The 22,633-nt window shown below is 40.7% G+C and overlaps 5 protein-coding genes across 5 annotated transcripts; all 5 read right to left on the minus strand.

Moving 5' to 3' along the window:
• Positions 1-203: 203 nt before the first annotated feature.
• LOC308155837 (protocadherin gamma-A12-like) lies at positions 204-2,585 on the minus strand (the record flags this gene model as incomplete). Its single annotated transcript, XM_080529208.1, has 1 exon — positions 204-2,585. One exon carries the CDS (start codon positions 2,583-2,585, stop codon positions 204-206), a length of 2,382 nt encoding a protein of 793 aa, XP_080385334.1.
• Positions 2,586-3,824: 1,239 nt separating this feature from the next.
• On the minus strand, positions 3,825-6,260 carry LOC308155839 (protocadherin gamma-A11-like; the record flags this gene model as incomplete). Its single annotated transcript, XM_080529210.1, has 1 exon — positions 3,825-6,260. One exon carries the CDS (start codon positions 6,258-6,260, stop codon positions 3,825-3,827), a length of 2,436 nt encoding a protein of 811 aa, XP_080385336.1.
• Positions 6,261-8,333: 2,073 nt separating this feature from the next.
• Positions 8,334-14,376, minus strand: LOC308155840 (protocadherin gamma-A11-like; the record flags this gene model as incomplete). Its single annotated transcript, XM_080529211.1, has 2 exons — positions 8,334-10,103; positions 14,023-14,376. 2 exons carry the CDS (start codon positions 14,374-14,376, stop codon positions 8,334-8,336), a joined length of 2,124 nt encoding a protein of 707 aa, XP_080385337.1.
• A 1,540-nt stretch (positions 14,377-15,916) lies between these two features.
• On the minus strand, positions 15,917-18,283 carry LOC308155841 (protocadherin gamma-A11-like; the record flags this gene model as incomplete). Its single annotated transcript, XM_080529212.1, has 1 exon — positions 15,917-18,283. The coding sequence occupies one exon, from the start codon at positions 18,281-18,283 to the stop codon at positions 15,917-15,919; it is 2,367 nt and encodes a 788-aa protein (XP_080385338.1).
• Positions 18,284-19,834: 1,551 nt separating this feature from the next.
• On the minus strand, positions 19,835-22,267 carry LOC308155842 (protocadherin beta-16-like; the record flags this gene model as incomplete). Its single annotated transcript, XM_080529213.1, has 1 exon — positions 19,835-22,267. One exon carries the CDS (start codon positions 22,265-22,267, stop codon positions 19,835-19,837), a length of 2,433 nt encoding a protein of 810 aa, XP_080385339.1.
• Positions 22,268-22,633: the final 366 nt, after the last annotated feature.

The following is a 22,633-nucleotide window of genomic DNA, read 5'->3' on the forward strand; positions in this document are numbered from 1 at the left end:
GTTTACCCCTACAAACAGAGCTTGCTACGACTAGCAGGCATGAAGTAGCCTATTACAAGATATCAGCTAAAAAAAACACACAAATCCTCTAAAATGCGATAGCAAGACATTAGGTGAAATTGAAGTCAAGTAAGCTTATATTCAAGCAGGTAGTCTAAATTAAAAAAAAGTATAGCATTTCATTGCGACCTGCCATTTCTATATTACGTTAAGTAATCATGATTTACCTCGTATGTGTCGCCTGCGCTGTTCAGTGTCATGATACTTTCTCCAATGGGCTCAATTGGACTCTTCTTCATTGTGTTATCAGCACGCAGCGTATTGTCATTGTATGACGTCACAAACTTGAAGTCACTGGTGCGTGAGCCCGTTGTCAGGTATGCGTCATAATTGTAAGAGCTACGGAGAGTTCCAGCTCCATCCACCTCTGCATAGTTGGGAGGGAAATACGCGCTGGGAATGGTGACTGCTCCATCAAACAACATTCGAGGCTTTCTCCTGCGGCAAAACCTCACGGCCACGATGAGAATAATGAAAGTGATGAAAAAGGTGGAAACGGAAACTAGTGCGATGATCAGGTAGGAGGTCAGTTTGGAACTACTCCCATCATAAGACATGTCTTTCAGTTCTGGAACTTCAGCCAAGTTGTCTGATATAAGTAAATATACTGAACATGTTGTAGAGAGAGAGGGCTGTCCGTTATCTTTCACTGAAATAACAAGGTTCTGCTTCATACTGTCAGATTCAGAAATGTCCCGCTGTGCCCTGATCTCTCCGGTGTGGAGACCTATATTGAAAAGTCCCGGATCAGTGGATTTCACGATCTGATATGAAAGCCATGCGTTTTGTCCAGAGTCAGCATCCACAGCTATCACCTTGGAAACAAGTGACCCCGCCATCGCGGCTTTGGGGACCATCTCAGTCATCAAGGAGTTCCCTGCTGTAGCAGGATATAATATCTGTGGAGAGTTATCATTCTCATCTGTTATGAAGACGCTCACAGTCACGTTACTGCTGAGTGGAGGAGAACCATTGTCTCTGGCTACAACGTGGACTTTGAAGCTCCTAAACTGCTCATAATCAAATGCTCTCACAGCATGGATCACCCCCGTGTCTCCGTTAATGGATAAGAATGACGACACTGGAACACCGTTGACTTCACTGGGCAGTAGAGAATAGACCACTGTACCGTTCTGTCTCCAGTCTGGGTCTCTGGCAGTAACAGAACATATAGAGGAGCCAGACTTGTTATTCTCAGTCACATAGGCGCTGTAGGATTGTTCTTCAAACACAGGTGGATTGTCGTTGACGTCTGACACAGATAAATGAATGGTCTTTGAAGAAGATAAAGGTGGAGAACCCTCATCTGTAGCGGTTATTGTGATGTTATAATCTGATAGAATCTCACGGTCTAGTTCAGTTGTTGTAACTAAAGAATAATAATTTTTGATTGAGGGGTTTAATTTGAAGGGAACATTTTGTTGAATGGAGCATCGGACCTGTCTATTTCTCTCCGAATCTTTATCCTGTACATTGATGATGCCCACCTCAGTGCCAGGTAACACATTCTCAGGGACAGGACTGTTAAGGGATGTTATATATAACATTGGTGCATTATCATTCACATCTGTGATTTCAACATTAACTTTACAATTTGAAGCTGACCCTAATCCATCCTTTGCCTCTACGCTCATTTCATAGTATGTTTCGTCTTCAAAGTCAATAGGGCCAACTACACTGATTACTCCGGTTGTTTTATTAATTGAAAATAGCTTCACTGCTTTGTTACTTACACGACTAAATTCATAAAACACCTTTCCATTCAGTCCTTCGTCTTCATCAATAGCCGTTACTGTTGTTACTACTGTACCTAACGGAGAGTTTTCGGGTAGACTGACTTTGTAGACATTCTGGCTAAACACCGGGATATTATCGTTGGCATCCAACACCGTGACGTGTATAACAGCAGTACCAGATTTCTGTGGAGTCCCACTGTCAACCGCAGTAAGTAACAGCGTCATCTCCTGCTGTTGTTCTCGATCAAGCTTTTTCTCTAATATTAATTCGCTGTATTTACCTCCATCTGCGTTTGTTTTAACATCTAAACGAAAGTAGTCATTTTTTTCAAGGGAATATTTTTGAACAGCATTTTGTCCAATATCTGCATCATGGGCCTCGCGCAAAAGGAAGTGAGTTCCCCTATCGGCTGACTCCCATATTTCTAGTTCAATGCGGCTGTTAGAAAATACTGGTGAGTTGTCGTTTACATCTTGGATTTGCACAATAATACGATGTAATTCTAGAGGATTTTCTAACACAAGCTCGTATTTTAAAGAACAAGAAAGCCTCGACCCGCACAGCTCCTCCCTGTCTATTGTTTCACCCACAACTAAATCTCCCGTACTCAGATTAATGTCACAATAACGTTGACGACTGCCATCCATATTCAAACGAGCCTTACGAGCAGAAAATCCTCTCGCATCAAGTCCCAGATCCTTAGCTAAATTACCAATTGCAGATCCGCGTTTCATATCCTCCGGAATCGCATAGTTAATTTCTCCAAGGCTTGTCCGCACTAAGAACATAATCATAACCAGAAAGCACGTCGAGGCCGATACTGATAATCCAACGTGTTCCATAATCCAAAACGGTATTCCGACTCCAGAGGCGTATAAATATGCTATTCAACCTTCGCAATAAAACATTTACTCCGTAGGTTGATTGTGTCCAACAAAATAAACGCTATAATCTGTCCGAAGTCGACGATGGTTTGTCACACGCCACAGAAAAGATATCCTCCCTCCTATGGGTAAACTGGGTGGAGATGTGCATAACGTCCAATACGCAGTGAACAGCGACACGTAGAGTATTCATTAGAAAACTACAATCCAAATCTTCTCATCACAATTCTAGATGTGTTGCAATTCTAATACAAAGGCTGAAATTAAAGTTATGCAGTAAAACATGCAACCGTGAATACCCAGAGGGTAAAACAGACAGTATGTTCCCACAACAAGTTAAAGTAATTACCAAGACCTGTCAATAGTTTGGTAAAGCATTAACAGGACAAACGTGCTGTATAGTTATAGCTCAGTAGTCAATCCACCATTTCCCATTCCAATGCGCTTCTGAGGGCTGTCCACATGTGTGGTGCTGAAACGATGAGGCCTGCTTATCTGACGGGCTGAGACCGTAGTGGCGACCACAAGACTTCGTATAAAAAATTGAGACGTCATCTCCAGAAGTCTAACTTGATAGAATATCCTTCAGATTCTAACATTGAAGCTTGTTACCATGCTGGTGAACTACACTCAAATACAGAGAGGGAACTTATTCCCTGAATGCAAAATGCAAGAGGCTTATTCGACATGGAAAAGAATGACAGTGAATTGAAAAAAACTGCAGTTTAAATAAACAAACAACATGTATATTTATATTACATACTGCTGTTGTTTTCTGTCCTGTTATAATAACACTATGCAATTTATATTATTCAGGATAACAGAAGCACAACGTAGGCTTACGCAATACATAACGTTAGGATGACTGAGACTCATAAACGTTGAAATACCTTCATGCGTTGCATAGTGAAGAAATACGCGTCAATACGTCGTTTACCCCTACAAACAGAGCTTGCTACGACTAGCAGGCATGAAATAGCCAAGATATCGGCTCAAAAAAATAAATAAAAACATCCTCTAAAATGCGATAGCAAGATAGAGTCAGAGACATGAGCTGAAATTAAAGTCAAGTAAGCTCATATTTCATAGTTAAATAAACAAATAATAATGGTTTGCATTTCATAGGTATTTGCTATTTCTATATTACGTTAAATAGGCATGATTTACCTCACAAGTGTCGCCTGCGCTGTTCAGTGTCATGATACTTTCTCCAATGATCTCAACTGGACTCTTCTTCAGAGTGTTATCAGACAGTAGCGTGTTGTCATTGTATGGCGTAACAAACTTGAAGTCACTGGTGCGTGAGCCCGTTGTCAGGTATGCGTCATAATTGTAAGAGCTACGGAGAGTTCCAGCTCCGTCCACCTCTGCATAGTTGGGAGGGAAATACGCGCTGGGAATGGTGACTGCTCCATCAAACAACATTCGAGGCTTTCTCCTGCGGCAAAACCTCACGGCCACGATGAGAATAATGAAAGTGATGAAAAAGGTGGAAACGGAAACTAGTGCGATGATCAGGTAGGAGGTTAGTTTGGAACTACTCCCATCATAAGACATGTCTTTCAGTTCTGGAACTTCAGCCAAGTTGTCTGATATAAGTAAATATACTGAACAGGTTGTAGAGAGAGAGGGCTGTCCGTTATCTTTCACTGATATAACAAGGTTCTGCTTCATACTGTCAGATTCAGAAATGTCCCGCTGTGCCCTGATCTCTCCGCTGTGGAGTCCAATAGTGAAAAGTCCCGGATCAGTGGATTTCACGATCTGATATGAAAGCCACGCGTTCTGTCCAGAGTCAGCATCCACAGCGATCACCTTGGAAACAAGTGACCCCGCCATCGCGGCTTTGGGGACCATCTCAGTCATCAAGGAGTTTCCTGCTGAAGCAGGATATAATATCTGTGGAGAGTTATCATTCTCATCTGTTATGAAGACACTCACAGTCACGTTACTGCTGAGTGGAGGTGAACCATTGTCTCTGGCTACAACGTGGACTTTGAAGCTCCTAAACTGTTCATAATCAAATGCTCTGACAGCATGGATCACCCCCGTGTCTCCGTTAATCGATAAGATTGACGATACTGAAACACCGTTGACCTCACTGGGCAGTAGAGAATAGACCACTGTACCGTTCTGTCTCCAGTCTGGGTCTTTGGCAGTAACAGAACATATAGAGGAGCCAGGCTTGTTATTCTCAGTCACATAGGCGCTGTAGGATTGTTCTTCAAACACAGGTGGATTGTCATTGACGTCAGAGACAGATAAATGAATAGTCTTCGAGGAGGACAAAGGTGGAGACCCTTCATCTGTTGCAGAGATTGTGATGTTATAATCTGATATCATCTCACGGTCTAGTTTACTTGTGGTGACAATAGAATAATAATTTTTAATAGAGGGATTTAATTTGAAAGGAACATTTTGCTGAATGGAGCAGCGAACCTGTCTGTTCCTCTCTGAGTCTTTATCTTGTATATTAATGATGGCCACCTCAGTGCCAGGTAACACATTCTCAGGAACAGGACTGTTTAGCGATTTGATAAATATAATAGGTGCATTGTCATTCACATCTGTGATTTCGATTATAACTTTACAATTTGAAGCTGACCCTAAACCATCCTTTGCCTCCAGGCTCATTTCATGATATGTTTCCTCTTCAAAATCAATAGGGCCTCTTACTGTTATTTCTCCGGTGGTCTTATTGATAGAAAATAGTTTCGCTGCTCTGTTACTTACACGACTAAACTCATAAGTCACCTCTCCATTCAGTCCTTCGTCTGCATCAGTAGCCGTTACTGTTGTTACTACTGTACCTAACGGAGCGTTTTCGGGTAGACTGACCTTGTAGACATTCTGGCTAAACACTGGAATATTATCGTTCGCATCTAAAACTGTGACGTGTATAACAACAGTACCAGACCTCTGAGGAGTCCCACCGTCAACCGCAGTCAATAAGAGGGTCAACTCCTGCAGTTGTTCTCGATCTAACTCCTTTTCTAATATTAATTCACTGTATTTCCCTCCGTCTGAGTTCGTATTAACACTTAAACCGAAGTAGTCATTTTTTTCAAGAGAATATTTTTGAACTGCGTTTTGTCCAATATCTGCATCATGGGCCTCGCGCAGGAGGAAACGAGTTCCTCTATTTGCTGACTCGCGGATTTCTAGTTGAATGCGGTCATTAGAAAATACTGGAGAGTTGTCGTTTACGTCTTGGATCTGTACAATAATACGATGTAATTCTAGAGGATTCTCTAACACAAGCTCGTATTTTAAAGAACAAGAAGCCCGCGACCTACACAGCTCCTCCCTGTCTATTGTTTCAGCCACAAGGAAATCTCCAGTACTCAGATTAATGTCACAATAACGTTTACTACTGCCATCCACATCCAAACGAGCCTTACGAGCAGAAAATCCTCTCGCATCCAGCCCCAGATCCTTAGCCAAGTTTCCAAACACAGATCCGCGTTTCATCTCCTCCGGAATAGCATAGTTCATGTCTCCAAGGCTTGTCCGCACTAAGAACACAATAAAAACCAGACAGTACGTCGAGGCCGATACTGATAATCCAACGTGTTCCATAATCCCAAAATGTATAGGTCCTATACTAAAAGGGGTATGAATGTGTTTTTCAACCCTTAAAATCAAACATTTACTCCGTAATTGTGTCCAATAACACGCACAATATGGTCCATCTGAAAGAGCGTGCGGTTTGTGTCACCGAAAATATATTCTTCCGTTTTATGGTTAAACTGGGTGGAGACATGTATTATCGTCCAATATGCAGTGAACAGCGACGCGTAGAGTAATCCTTGGAAAACGACATTCAAATGTTTAAAACAGAAATTCCAACACTAAGCTGTAGATCGAACATGCATCGCTTGAATTACAGTTGTTAACATAAAGCATAGCCTACCCAACATTACACATACTTTAGCCTAAAGCATGCAGGGGGAAAATATATTTTTGTTCCCTTATACAGTACAGGCCAAACGTTTGGACACACCTTCTCATTCAATGCGTTTCCTTTATTTTCATGACTATTTGGTACATTGTAGATTCTCACTGAAGGCATCAAAACTATGAATGAACACATAGGAATTGTGTATTTAACAATAAAGTTTGAAATAACTCTAAATATGTCTTATATTTTAGATTCCTCAAAGTAGCCACCCTTTGCTTTTTTGTTGTTAATAAAATGTATAATAATAATATTAAATATAATATGTGTTAATAATAATATGTTATTATATATACTGTATATATATTTAATATTATTATATATTTTATTAACAACAACAATGTTTTATTTTATTAACAACAAAAAAGCAAAGGGTGGCTACTTTGAGGAATCTAAAATCTAAGACATATTTAGAGTTATTTCACACTTTTTTGTTAAGTACATCATTCCACATGTGTTCATTCATAGTTTTGATGCCTTCAGTGAGAATCTACAATGTAAATAGTCATGAAAATAAAGGAAACACATTGAATGAGAAGGTGTGTCCAAACTTTTGGCCTGTACTGTACGTTTTACTGGAAGGCCGACCATTAGCTCAGTACATTTCCCTTCTGTTGAATCTTCTACGGAGCTGTCCATGTGTGTGGTGCTGAAACATTGCAGACGTCCTTTTTCTAAATTACAACCGGGTAGCCTACTTATCTTACTGGTAGGCCTAGATACGGAGCTTATTCGTAATGAAAAATAATGACTGATCAATTGACCAACCACAAATGACAAAGAACAACCTATATTTACAGTATGTCTATTACATAAACCGATACAGCATGACATGTCATTTAATGTTAATATATTTAGTAGTGGTTTTGCTATGCAAAAGGCCTATACAAATCTAATTATTCAACTAATAATATGTTGGATCAGCATTACTGACGTAATTAAATGATAATTTGCTTACATCGAATTAAACTATATAATAAACCGATGTCTACAATAAATGTAAAGCCATATAGAAATGTCAGGAAGACTTTAAGATGACTAGAGAGTAATTATAGCATCAATATACCAACATGTGCATTGTGATCTGGCCATGTAAATCAATACATGATTAGCCATGTGACCACAGCTCACTATCACACACCAGATGTAATAAAGCACTGCAGTGTTTAATAAAACAACACAACACAAAATGTGCAATGGACAAGGTCAGAGAGAAAAGGTGGAATTAATATTAGTATTGTTCAATCAGGTGAAAAAACAAACTCCAAGTCCATAGAAATCAAATTCTTGAACAAATAACATTTTAGATCAGCATTAATGACATAATAAATTGATTATTTTAATTGTATTTCATCCAACTTGTATAAGCCAATTTCTTCCATGAAATTAAAGAGCAGAGTGAAAATATATCATTAAGAATAGCCAGAAACAATAAAGAAGACTAGAGAATAATTAAAGCATTAAAATACCAATATGTGCTGTATGTATCCATGTGAATCAATACATGTTTGGCCACACACCAGCAGCAAAAATAGCATTGCAGTGTTTGAGTTAAAAACATATTCCATCCTTCATACAAGCTCAGCTACCTTAGAATTCAGAGAGGATAATAAAATCCTACAGTTCAAGCAGGTAAAAAGCAGATAGAAAATTGTAAGCAATCATGTATATGTTTGTATTCATAGGCTATGACGTTAAAATGTGGGATTTACCTCGTATGTGTCGCCTGCGCTGTTCAGTGTCATGATACTTTCTCCAATGGGCTCAACTGGACTCTTCTTCATTGTGTTATCAGCACGCAGCGTGTTCTCATTGTATGGTGTAACAAACTTGAAGTCACTGGTGCGTGAGCCCGTTGTCAGGTATGCGTCATAATTGTAAGAGCTACGGAGAGTTCCAGCTCCATCCACCTCTGCATAGTTGGGAGGGAAATACGCGCTGGGAATGGTGACTGCTCCATCAAACAACATTCGAGGCTTTCTCCTGCGGCAAAACCTCACGGCCACGATGAGAATAATGAAAGTGATGAAAAAGGTGGAAACGGACACCAGCGCGATGATCAGGTAGGAGGTTAGTTTCGAACTACTCCCATCATAAGACATGTCTTTCAGTTCTGGAACTTCAGCCAAGTTATCTGATATGAGTAAATATACTGAACAGGTTGTAGAGAGAGAGGGCTGTCCGTTATCCTTCACTGATATAACAAGGTTCTGCTTCATACTGTCAGATTCAGAAATGTCCCGCTGTGCCCTGATCTCTCCACTGTGGAGACCAATATTGAAAAGTCCCGGATCAGTCGATTTCACGATCTGATATGAAAGCCACGCGTTCTGTCCAGAGTCAGCATCCACAGCTATCACCTTGGAAACAAGGGACCCCGCCATAGCAGCTTTGGGGACCATCTCAGTCATCAAGGAGTTACCTGATGAAGCAGGATATAATATCTGTGGAGAGTTATCATTCTCATCTGTTATGAAGAAACTCACAGTCACGTTGCTGCTGAGCGGAGGAGAACCATTGTCTCTGGCCACTACGTGGACTTTGAATCTCCTAAACTGTTCATAATCAAATGCTCTCACAGCATGGATCACCCCTGTGTCTCCGTTAATGGATAAGGATGACGATACTGGAACACCGTTGACCTCACTGGGCAGTAGAGAATAGACCACTGTACCGTTCTGTCTCCAGTCTGGGTCTCTGGCAGTAACAGAACATATAGAGGAGCCAGGCTTGTTATTCTCAGTCACATAGGCGCTGTAGGATTGTTCTTCAAACACAGGTGGATTGTCATTGACATCAGAGACAGATAAATGAATGATCTTTGAAGAGGATAGGGGTGGAGATCCCTCATCCGTTGCAGTGATTGTGATGTTATAATCTGATATAATCTCGCGGTCTAGTTTACTTGTGGTAACCAGAGAATAATAATTTTTGATTGAGGGGCTTAATTTGAAGGGAACATTTTGCTGAATGGAGCAGCGGACCTGTCTATTCCTCTCTGAGTCTTCATCCTGTACATTGATGATGGCCACCTCAGTGCCAGGTAACACATTCTCAGGAACAGGATTGTTAAGCGATTTGATTAATATCATAGGTGCATTGTCATTCACATCTGTGATTTCGATAACAACTTTACAATTTGAAGCTGACCCTAAACCATCTTTTCCCTGTACGCTCATTTCATAATATGTTTTCTCTTCAAAGTCAATTGGGCCTATTACTCTTATTTCACCGGTTGTCTCATTCATAGAAAACAGTTTTGCTCCTCTGTTACTTACACGAGTCAGCTGATAAGTCACTACACCATTCAGTCCTTCGTCTGCATCAGTGGCCGTCACCTTTGTTACTATTGTACCTAACGGAGCGTTTTCGGGAAGACTGACCTTGTAGATATTCTGGCTAAACACCGGAATATTATCATTCGCATCTAGAACTGTGACGTGTATAACAACAGTCCCAGACCTCTGAGGAGTCCCACCGTCAACCGCAGTCAGTATGAGGTTCATCTCCTGTTGTTGTTCTCGATCAAGTTTTTTCTCTATAACTAATTCACTATATTTGCCACCATCTTGGTTCGTATGTACACCTAATGCAAAATAGTCATTATTTTGCAGAGAATATTGTTGCACTGAGTTTAGGCCTATATCCGCATCGTGGGCCTCTTGAAGGAGGAAGTGCGTTCCTATATCGGCCGATTCGCTGATTTCTAGTTGAATGCGGTCATTCGGAAAAATTGGGGAGTTATCGTTTGTATCTTGAATTTGCACAGTTATACGATGTAATTCTAAGGGATTTTCCAACACAAGCTCGTATTTCAAGGTACAAGAAACCCTCGACCCACACAGCTCCTCCCTGTCTATTGTTTCAGCCACAACGAAATCTCCAGTATTCAGATTAATGTCGCAATAACGTTGACGACTGCCATCCATATCCAAACGAGCCTTGCGAGCAGAAAATCCTCTCGCATCCAACCCCAGATCCTTAGCCAAGTTTCCAATCACAGTTCCGCGTTTCATCTCCTCCGGAATCGCATAGTTCATGTCTCCAAGGCTTGTCCGCACTAAGAACACAATAAAACCCAGACTGTACGTCGAGGCTGATACTGATAATCCAACGTGTTCCATAATCCCAAACTGTATAGGTCCTATACTAAAAGGGGTATCATATGAATGTGTTTTTCAACCCTTAAAATCAAACATTGACTCCGTAATTGTGTCCAATAACCCGCACAATATGGTCCATCTGAAAGAGTCGATGGTTTGTGTCACCGAAAATATATTCCTCCCTTTTACGGTTAAACTGGGTGGAGACATGTATATCGTCCAATATTCAGTGAACAGCGACGCGTAGAGTAATCCTTGGAAAACTACATTCAAATGTTTAAAACAGAGATTCCAACACAAAAGCTGTAGATACAACATACATCGCTTGAATTACAGTTGTTCCCATGAAGTATACCCAACATTACACATACTTTAGCCTAAAGCAAGGAGGGGGGGAAATATGTTTTTGTTCCCTTATACGTTGTACAGCTGGAAGGCCGATCATTAGCTCAGTACATTTCCCTTCTTTGAATCTTCTACGGAGCTGTCCATGTGTGTGGTGCTGAAACATTGCAGACGTCCTTTTTCTAAATTACAACCGGGTGTACTTATCTTACTGGTAGGCCTAGATACAGAACTTATTCGTAATGAAAAATAATGACTGATCAATTGACCAACCACAAATGACAAAGAACAACCTATATTTACAGTATGTGTATTACATAAACCGATACTGCATGACATGTCATTTAATGTAAATAGATTTAGTAGTGGGTTTGCTATGCAAAAGGCCTATACAAATCTAATTATTAAACAAATAATTTATTAGATCAGCATTACTGAAGTAATTAAATGATAATGTATATTTATATTATAATAAACCCATGTCTACAATAAATGTAAAGCCATATAGAAATGTCAGGAAGACAGGAGAGAGTAATTATAGCATCAATATACCAACATGTGCATTGTGATCTGACTATGTAAATCAATAAATGATTAGCCATGTGACCACAGCTCACTATCACACACCAGATGTAATAAAGCACTGCAGTGTTTAATAAAACCACACAACTTAAAATGTGCAATGGACAAGGTCAGAGAGAAAAGGTGGAATTAAAAGTGTATTGTTCAAGCAGGTGAAAAAACACACTTCAAGTTCATAGAAATCTAATTATTGAACAAATAACATTTAAGATCAGCATTAATGACATAATAAATGTATCATTTTAATTGTATTTCATCCAACTTGTATGAGCCAATTTCTTCCATGAAATTAAAGAGCATAATGAGAATATCTCATTAAGAATAGCCAGAAACAATGAAGAAGACTAGAGAATCATTAAAGCATTAAAATACCAATATGTGCTGTATGTATCCATGTGAATCAATACATGTTTGGCCACACACCAGCAGCAAAAATAGCATTGCAAAGTTTGAGTTAAAAACATATTCCATCCTCCATACAAGCTCAGATACCTTGGAATTCAGAGAGAATAATAAAATCCTACAGTTCAAGCAGGTAAAAAGCAGATAAAAATGTGTAAGCAATCATGTATATGTATTCATATAGGCTATGACGTTAAAATGTGGGATTTACCTCGTATGTGTCGCCTGCGCTGTTCAGTGTCATGATACTTTCTCCAATGATCTCAACTGGACACTTCTTCATTGTGTTATCAGCACGCAGCGTGTTGTCATTGTATGATGTCACAAACTTGAAGTCACTGGTGCGTGAGCCCGTTGTCAGGTATGCGTCATAATTGTAAGAGCTACGGAGAGTTCCAGCTCCATCCACCTCTGCATAGTTGGGAGGGAAATACGCGCTGGGAATGGTGACTGCTCCATCAAACAACATTCGAGGCTTTCTCCTACGGCAAAACCTCACGGCCACGATGAGAATAATGAAAGTGAGGAAAAAGGTGGAAACGGAAACTAGTGCGATGATCAGGTAGGAGGTTAGTTTGGAACTACTCCCATCATAAGACATGTCTTTCAGTTCTGGAACTTCAGCCAAGTTGTCTGAAATAAGTAAATATACTAAACAGGTTGTAGAGAGAGAGGGCTGTCCGTTATCCTTCACTGATATAACAAGGTTCTGCTTCATACTGTCAGATTCAGAAATGTCCCGCTGTGCCCTGATCTCTCCGCTGTGGAGACCGATAGTGAAAAGTCCCGGATCAGTCGATTTCACAATCTGATATGAAAGCCACGCGTTCTGTCCAGAGTCAGCATCCACAGCTATCACCTTGGAAACAAGGGACCCCGCCATAGCAGCTTTGGGGACCATCTCAGTCATCAAGGAGTTACCTGCTGGAGCAGGATATAATATCTGTGGAGAGTTATCATTCTCATCTGTTATGAAGACGCTCACAGTCACGTTACTGCTGAGTGGAGGAGAACCATTGTCTCTGGCTACAACGTGGACTTTGAATCTCCTAAACTGTTCATAATCAAATGCTCTCACAGCATGGATCACCCCTGTGTCTCCATTAATGGATAAGAATGACGATACTGGAACACCGTTGACTTCACTGGGCAGTAGAGAATAGACCACTGTACCGTTCTGTCTCCAGTCTGGGTCTCTGGCAGTAACAGAACATATAGAGGAGCCAGGCTTGTTATTCTCAGTCACATAGGCGCTGTAGGATTGTTCTTCAAATGCAGGTGGATTGTCATTGACGTCTGAGACAGATAAATGAATAGTCTTTGAAGAAGTTAAAGGTGGAGAACCCTCATCTGTAGCCGTTATTGTGATGTTATAATCTGATAGAATCTCACGGTCTAGTTCAGTTGTTGTAACTAAAGAATAATAATTCTTAATTGAAGGATTTAATTTGAAGGGAACATTTTGTTGAATGGAGCATCGAACCTGTCTATTTCTCTCCGAATCTTTATCCTGTACATTGATGATGCCCACCTCAGTGCCAGGTAACACATTCTCAGGGATTGGATTTTTTAAAGATTTAAGAGATATCACGGGCTCATTATCGTTCACGTCAGTGATTTCAATAATAACTTTAGCAAAAGAGGACAATCCCGACCCGTCCTTTCCTTGGATCCGTAATTCATGAATCGACTCTACTTCATAATCAATTTTTCCGCCAACTTTAATTTCCCCCCTTGTAGGGTCAAGTTTAAACAATTGATTCCCCTCATTTGAAACACGCCCGAAATCATAGGTTACTTCCCCATTAGCTCCCTCGTCGGCATCTGTGGCTCTAACAGTTGCCACCAAAGTATCGATTGGAGAATTTTCAGGTATCATGACTTTGTAGACCTTTTGACTAAATACTGGAATATTATCGTTTGCATCCAGCACAGTGACGTGTATGACTACTGTACCAGATCTCTGCGGATTTCCGCCGTCAATCGCAGTCAGTAACAATGTCACCTCCTGTTGTTTTTCACGATCCAGCTCCTTGTCTAAAACTACCTCGCTGTATTTCCCTCCGTCAGAGTTGGTATTAACAGCTAAGGTAAAATGGTCGTTCCTTTGTAGGCTGTATCCTTGAACAGCATTCAGTCCTATATCTGCATCGTGAGCCTCATTGAGCGTAAATCGAGCGCCCTTGACTGCTGATTCTCTGATCTCGAATTTCACGACATCTTCCGTAAACTGTGGCGAATTATCATTAATATCTTGTATCTGAATGATGATGCGGTGTAATTCCAAAGGATTCTCCATAACCATTTCATATTCCAATGCGCACGAAATCCGCCTTCCGCAAAGCTGCTCCCTGTCAATTCTCTCAGCAACAACCAAATCACCAGTACTCCGATTTATTTCACAATAACGCCTACTGCTGCCATCCATTTCTAAACGAGCCTCTCGAGCTGAAAGTATGTTATGATCTACCCTGAGATCATTCGCAATATTCCCGATCACAGATCCCAGTTCCATTTCCTCCGGTATAGAATAGCTCATATCTCCATTGCTGTCCCGCAGAAGGAACATGAAGACAATCAGATCGAATATCCAGACCGAACGAGAGAATCCTTTGTATTCCATTGTCTGAATTAACCAACCAACCCCACTCTTGGTGACTGCGTGAGATCAAAATGTAAAAAAAAGACTGATCAACAGCCCAATATTCAGTGCTGCCGATAGATTTGTTTTCTACGATCCTCTCTCCCTTCTTTACATATGACATTAGAAGGTGGAGAGATCTATATTCTACAATAGTTGGTGAATAGCGACACACTGAGTACTTTTCAAAAACTGCAATAACTATAGGCTTCAAACAAAGTATTCCACATGAAAACAATTAGCCTATAATGTAAATCGTGCAAATACAATGATATTACTTTAGATGGTAAAGTTTTGTGCCAATTAGTACATTTCTAAATGTAATACATATCGTCATGTTGATTTCGATTTTAGCAATAAAAACAAACATGGTCAACTATAGGCTACACTTTTGTGGCATGTATATATTTTTTTACATGTGCGCTGTTCGCAGTTCTCGTTTCCAGAGTTGGTGTAAGCAAGCCCTTACGCAACCTTTTACTTCAACGAAACCCATGTAAATAGGAATTGTAGCATAACATTTAGTTAGGGTACACTATATGATAGAGTGTAGGCCCTAATTCACATTAAACATTATCAACATATCCTAGAGGAAAGCATTTCGCAAAGGCCTTTACATATCAATGAAAAAGTAGCTTGTTGGCGCTGTCTACATTACTGGTTCTGAAACGGAATTGTTGGAATCCTTGTTGAACAGCAGCAATTGGAGATAGGATCGCAAGCCATATGTTGAAAAAACATCGGTTTCTGTCTGGGCTATTGCAGTGTATCTTCATTGATAATGCTTTGCTAAATATTCCAGCTCGAAAGGATAATTCATAGACAGAGAGAGGGGATAGACCACTCAACACTCTACCCGTACATTACAGTATAGCAAAAATCACATTCGGTAGCATATAATATAATTCCATTGGCCAATGAAATATATCTGCAAGATGTAAAGTTATCTTAACTTCGAAATACATTGCTAGCGTATCAATTCTATATTAATGGCATATAGTTGTTATAGCTACATAAATGTAATGTTGTTGCTTCACACTTCTAAAAATGCACATGGTAAGGACACAAGGATTATACTAGCCAATTAAAATATTGTAAGACATGGAATAGCTTGGGCATTCTCAAAAAGTGAATCATGTACAATTCATTATAATTGCTTACAATGTTCAAATCGTGAAAGAGAAAATACATTAGTGCAGCCATGTTAGCTCACCTCGAATTCCCCAGCGGTATTCAGCATGTGTGTGCTGTCCTCAACCGAGATGTTTAGGTTATTCTTCAGAGTGTTATCAGACAGTAGCGTGTTGTCATTGTATGACGTAACAAACTTGAAGTCACTGGTGCGTGAGCCCGTTGTCAGGTATGCGTCATAATTGTAAGAGCTACGGAGAGTTCCAGCTCCGTCCACCTCTGCATAGTTGGGAGGGAAATACGCGCTGGGAATGGTGACTGCTCCATCAAACAACATTCGAGGCTTTCTCCTACGGCAAAACCTCACGGCCACGATGAGAATAATGAAAGTGATGAAAAAAGTGGAAACGGAAACTAACGCGATGATCAGGTAGGAGGTTAGTTTGGAACTACTCCCATCATAAGACATGTCTTTCAGTTCTGGAACTTCAGCCAAGTTGTCTGATATTAGTAAATATACTGAACATGTTGTAGAGAGAGAGGGCTGTCCGTTATCTTTCACTGATATAACAAGGTTCTGCTTCATACTATCAGATTCAGAAATGTCCCGCTGTGCCCTGATCTCTCCGCTGTGGAGACCTATATTGAAAAGTCCCGGATCAGTCGATTTCACGATCTGATATGAAAGCCACGCGTTCTGTCCAGAGTCAGAATCCACAGCGATCACCTTGGAAACAAGTGACCCCGACATAGCAGCTTTGGGGACCAGCTCAGTCATCAAGGAGTTCCCTGCTGAAGCAGGATATAATATCTGTGGAGAGTTATCATTCTCATCTGTTGTGAAGACACTCACAGTCACGTTACTGCTGAGCGGAGGAGAACCATTGTCTCTGGCTACAACGTGGACTTTGAAGCTCCTAAACTGTTCATAATCAAATGCTCTCACAGCATGGATCACCCCGGTGTCTCCGTTAATGGATAAGAATGACGACACTGGAACACCGTTGACCTCACTGGGCAGTAGAGAATAGACCACTGTACCGTTCTGTCTCCAGTCTGGGTCTCTGGCAGTAACAGAACATATAGAGGAGCCAGGCTTGTTATTCTCAGTCACATAGGCGCTGTAGGATTGTTCTTCAAACACAGGTGGATTGTCATTGACGTCAGAGACTGATAAATGAATAGTCTTTGAGGAGGACAAAGGTGGAGACCCTTCATCCGTAGCAGTGATTGTGATGTTATAATCTGATATCATCTCGCGGTCTAGTTTACTTGTGGTAACCAGAGAATAATAATTTTTGATTGAGGGGCTTAATTTGAAAGGAAAATGTTGCTGAATAGAGCAGCGGACCTGTCTATTCCTCTCTGAGTCTTTATCCTGTACATTAATGATGCCCACCTCTGTGCCAGGTAACACATTCTCAGGAACAGGATTGTTAAGCGATTTGATTAATATCATAGGTGCATTGTCATTCACATCTGTGATTTCGATAACAACTTTACAATTTGAAGCTGACCCTAAACCATCTTTTCCCTGTACGCTCATTTCATAATATGTTTTCTCTTCAAAGTCAATTGGGCCTATTACTCTTATTTCACCGGTTGTCTCATTCATAGAAAACAGTTTTGCTCCTCTGTTACTTACACGAGTCAGCTGATAAGTCACTAGACCATTCAGTCCTTCGTCTGCATCAGTGGCCGTCACCTTCGTAACGACTGTACCTAACGGAGCGTTTTCGGGAAGACTGACCTTGTAAATATTCTGACTAAACACTGGAATATTATCGTTGGCATCCAACACAGTGACGTGTATAACAACAGTACCAGATCTCTGTGGAGTCCCACCGTCAACCGCTGTGAGTAACAACGTCACTTTCTCTTGCTGTTCACGATCTAACTCATTCTCTACCACTAATTCACTATACTTTCCTCCATCTGGGTTGCTATTAACAGCTAATGCAAAGTAGTCATTTTTTTCCAGGGAATATTGTTGAACTGCATTTAGCCCTATATCCGCATCGTGGGCCTCGTTTAGGAGGAAACGCGTTCCTCTAACGGCCGATTCTCTGATTTCTAGGAGAATGCGGTCATTCGGAAAAATTGGAGAGTTATCGTTTGTATCTTGAATTTGCACAATAATACGATGTAATTCTAGGGGATTTTCTAACACAAGCTCGTATGTCAAGGTACAAGAAACCCTCGACCCACACAGCTCCTCCCTGTCTATTGTTTCAGCCACAACAAAATCTCCAGTATTCAGATTAATGTCACAATAACGTTGACTACTGCCATCTATATCCAAACGAGCCTTACGAGCAGACAAACCTTTCGCATCCAACCCCAGATCCTTAGCTAAGTTTCCAATCACAGATCCGCGTTTCATTTCCTCCGGAATAGCATAGTTCATGTCTCCAAGGCTTGTCCGCACTACGAAAAACATGAAGAACAAACAGAATGTCGAGACCGATACTGATAATCCAACGTGTCCCATAATCCCAAACTGTATAGGTCCTGCTCAAACGTCAAAGGCGTATAATATGTTTTTCAACTCTCAAAATCAAACATATACTCCGTAATCGTGTCCCATAAAACGCACACTATATTCCATCTAAAAGAGCCGATGGCTTTTGTCACCGAAAATATATTCTTCCCTTTTACGGTTAAACTGGGTGGAGACATGTCTATCGTCCAATATTCAGTGAACAGCGACGCGTAGAGTACTCCTTGGAAAACTACATTCAAATGTTTAAAACAGAGATTCCAACACAAAGGCTGTAGATACAACATACATCGCTTGAATTACAGTTGTTCACATGAAGTATAGCCAACATTACACATACTTTAGCCTAATGCATGGAGGGGGGGAAATATGTTTTTGTTCCCTTATACGTTGTACAGCTGGAAGGCCGACCATTAGCTCAGTACATTTCCCTTCTTTGAATCTTCTACGGAGCTGTCCATGTGTGTGGTGCTGAAACATTGCAGACGTCCTTTTTCTAAATTACAACCCGGTAGCCTACTTATCTTACTGGTAGGCCTATACGTAGCTTATTCGTAATGGAAAATAATGACTGATCAATTGACCAACCACAAATGACAAAGAACAACCTATATTTACAGTATGTGTATTACATAAACCGATACTGCATGACATGTCATTTAATGTAAATAGATTTAGTAGTGGTTTTGCTATGCAAAAGGCCTATACAAATCTAATTATTAAACTAATCATTTATTAGATCAGCATTACTGAAGTAATTAAATGATAATTTGCTTACATCGAATTAAGCTATAATAAACCCATGTCTACAATAAATGTAAAGCCATATAGAAATGTCAGGAAGACAGGAGAGAGTAATTATAGCATCAATATACCAACATGTGCATTGTGATCTGACTATGTAAATCAATACATGATTAGCCATGTGACCACAGTTCACTATCACACACCAGATGTAATAAAGCACTGCAGTGTTTAATAAAACAACACAACCCAAAATGTGCAATGGACAAGGTCAGAGAGAACAGGTGGAATTAAACGTGTATTGTTCAAGCAGGTGAAAAAACACACTTCAAGTCCATAGAAATCTAATTCTTGAACAATTAACATTTTAGATCAGCATTAATGACATAATAAATTGATCATTTTAATTGTATTTCATCCAACTTGTATAAGCCAATTTCTTCCATGAAATTAAAGAGCACAATGAGAATATCTCATTAAGAATAGCCAGAAACAATAAAGAAGACTAGAGAATCATTAAAGCATTAAAATACCAATATGTGCCAGTATGTATCCATGTGAATCAATACATGTTTGGTCACACACCAGCAGCAAAAATAGCATTGCAGTGTTTGAGTTAAAAACATATTCCATCCTTCATACAAGCTCAGATACCTTAGAATTCAGAGAGGATGATAAAATCCTACAGTTCAAGAAGGTAAAAAGCAGATAAAAAATGTAAGCAATCATGTATTCAAGGCTATGACGTTAAAATGTGGGATTTACCTCGTATGTGTCGCCTGCGCTGTTCAGTGTCATGATACTTTCTCCAATGATCTCAACTGGACTCTTCTTCATTGTGTTATCAGCACGCAGCGTGTTGTCATTGTATGATGTCACAAACTTGAAGTCACTGGTGCGTGAGCCCGTTGTCAGGTATGCGTCATAATTGTAAGAGCTACGGAGAGTTCCAGCTCCATCCACCTCTGCATAGTTGGGAGGGAAATACGCGCTGGGAATGGTGACTGCTCCATCAAACAACATTCGAGGCTTTCTCCTACGGCAAAACCTCACGGCCACGATGAGAATAATGAAAGTGATGAAAAAGGTGGAAACGGAAACTAGTGCGATGATCAGGTAGGAGGTTAGTTTGGAACTACTCCCATCATAAGACATGTCTTTCAGTTCTGGAACTTCAGCCAAGTTGTCTGATATTAGTAAATATACTGAACAGGTTGTAGAGAGAGAGGGCTGTCCGTTATCTTTCACTGATACAACAAGGTTCTGCTTCATACTGTCAGATTCAGAAATGTCCCGTTGTACCCTGATCCCTCCGGTGTGGAGACCAATAGTGAAAAGTCCGGGATCAGTCGATTTGACGATCTGATATGAAAGCCACGCGTTCTGTCCAGAGTCAGCATCCACAGCTATGACCTTGGAAACAAGTGACCCCGCCATAGCAGCTTTAGGGACCATCTCAGTCATCAAGGAGTTCCCTGCTAAAGCAGGATATAATATCAGTGGAGAGTTATCATTCTCATCTGTTATGAAGACACTCACAGTCACGTTACTGCTGAGCGGAGGAGAACCATTGTCTCTGGCTACAACGTGGACTTCGAAGCTCCTAAACTGTTCATAATCAAATGCTCTCACAGCATGGATCACCCCCGTGTCTCCGTTAATGGATAAGAATGACGACACTGGAACACCGTTGACCTCACTGGGCAGTAGAGAATAGACCACTGTACCGTTCTGTCTCCAGTCTGGGTCTCTGGCAGTAACAGAACATATAGAGGAGCCAGCCTTGTTATTCTCAGTCACATAGGCGCTGTAGGATTGTTCTTCAAATGCAGGTGGATTGTCATTAACATCAGCAACCACTAACGTAATCGTTTTTAAAGAGGAAAGTGGTGGAGATCCGTCGTCTGTGGCAACAAGAGTGATGTTGTATTCTGACTGTGCCTCACGATCCAACCCCACAGCAGTAACCAGGGAAAAATGATTTTTGATTGATGGGGACAATTTGAAAGGTGTGTTCTCCTCAACTGAACATCTGACTTTGTTGTTTAACTCAGAATCGTTGTCCTGTACGTATATTAAGGCAACCTCTGTACCAGCCGGTGAGTTTTCCGGAAATGGTGATTTTATCGATTTTACGATTATGGCTGGAGCGTTGTCGTTCATATCAATAAGGTCTACCATAACTTTACACGAACCCGCTTGGCCCGCTCCGTCTTTTGCTTTAACACGGAGCTCGTATGAAGATGTGTCCTCGAAATCTATTATTTCTTTGATGTGAATCTGTCCAGTTTTTGGATTAATGGAAAAAGTATTTTTTGCTTTTAGAGAGATATGACTGAATTCATATGTAACCTGTCCATTTGCCCCCTCATCTGCATCGGTAGCACTGACAGTCACAACGACTGTTCCTAATGGAGCGTTTTCAGGCACACTCACCTTGTAAACTGATTGTGTAAAAACAGGGACATTATCATTAGCATCTAGAACCCGGACTTGTATAACTACTGTGCCGGATTTCTGTGGCTTGCCCCCGTCATAAGCTGTCAATGTAAGCGTGTGCTCGTCCTGATTTTCACGGTCCAGTTCATTCTCAAGCACTATCTCTGCGTATTTACCTGTATCCGCATTGGTGTGAACAGACAATGTGAAATGTTCATTTGCCGACAGGGTGTAACCCTGAACGGAATTCGCTCCTGTATCTGGGTCCAGAGCCTCATCAATGGAAAATCGTTCTCCTTTATCTGCTGATTCGCTGATCTCCAATTTTATCATATCATTCGGAAATGCTGGAGAATTGTCATTGACATCTTGGATATCAAGTGAGACACGGTGCAACTCTAACGGATTTTCTAAAAAGAAGTCGAAATTCAACGTACACGAAGGCCTTTGTCCACACAGCTCCTCTCTGTCTATCCGTTCCTTCACAATCATATCCCCGGTCTTCTGGTTAATGTCGCAGTATCGTTTACTACCTTTGAATTCGATCCTTGGACTGCGGTTTGACAGCATTTTCACATCAATGTCCAAATCCTGCGAGAACCTCCCAACCACAGAACCGAGTTTAATTTCCTCTGCAATTGAATATCGAACATCTCCGTTGCATCTTTGGACAGTAAACAATAGGAGGACAAAGGTGCTCCATCGAACCCACCTAGGTAGGGCGTCTCGTTCATATCCCATTACAAAATGTTGACGAGTTAAAACTATTCCAGTGATTATTATCCTTTGAAAATACGGATAAATATGACAACGTGCCTGAAGTATAAGTATCCGACGTGAAAGGCTTGACACAGAGAAACATTCACAACCCGAGAGATATGGACGAGTCAGTGGTAGTAGTGGGTGGGTTTCAGGAGCATTTTCCTGTGTTAGTGAACAGCGACCCACTGTGTTTAATACCAACATTGTCATGAGAGTCTTTGATATAAACACGAAGCCAATATTAGCTAAACTACTACACAATGTTATGTAACTAAAACTCAATGGTCTCAAGGTATCTCCTGAACAATGTGACCATCATTTTGATCATCTCTACTGCTCACTGCT

This window comes from Nansenia antarctica (assembly GCF_963989245.1).
Source record: "Nansenia antarctica genome assembly, chromosome: 4".
Classification (NCBI taxonomy): Eukaryota; Metazoa; Chordata; class Actinopteri; order Argentiniformes; family Microstomatidae; genus Nansenia; species Nansenia antarctica.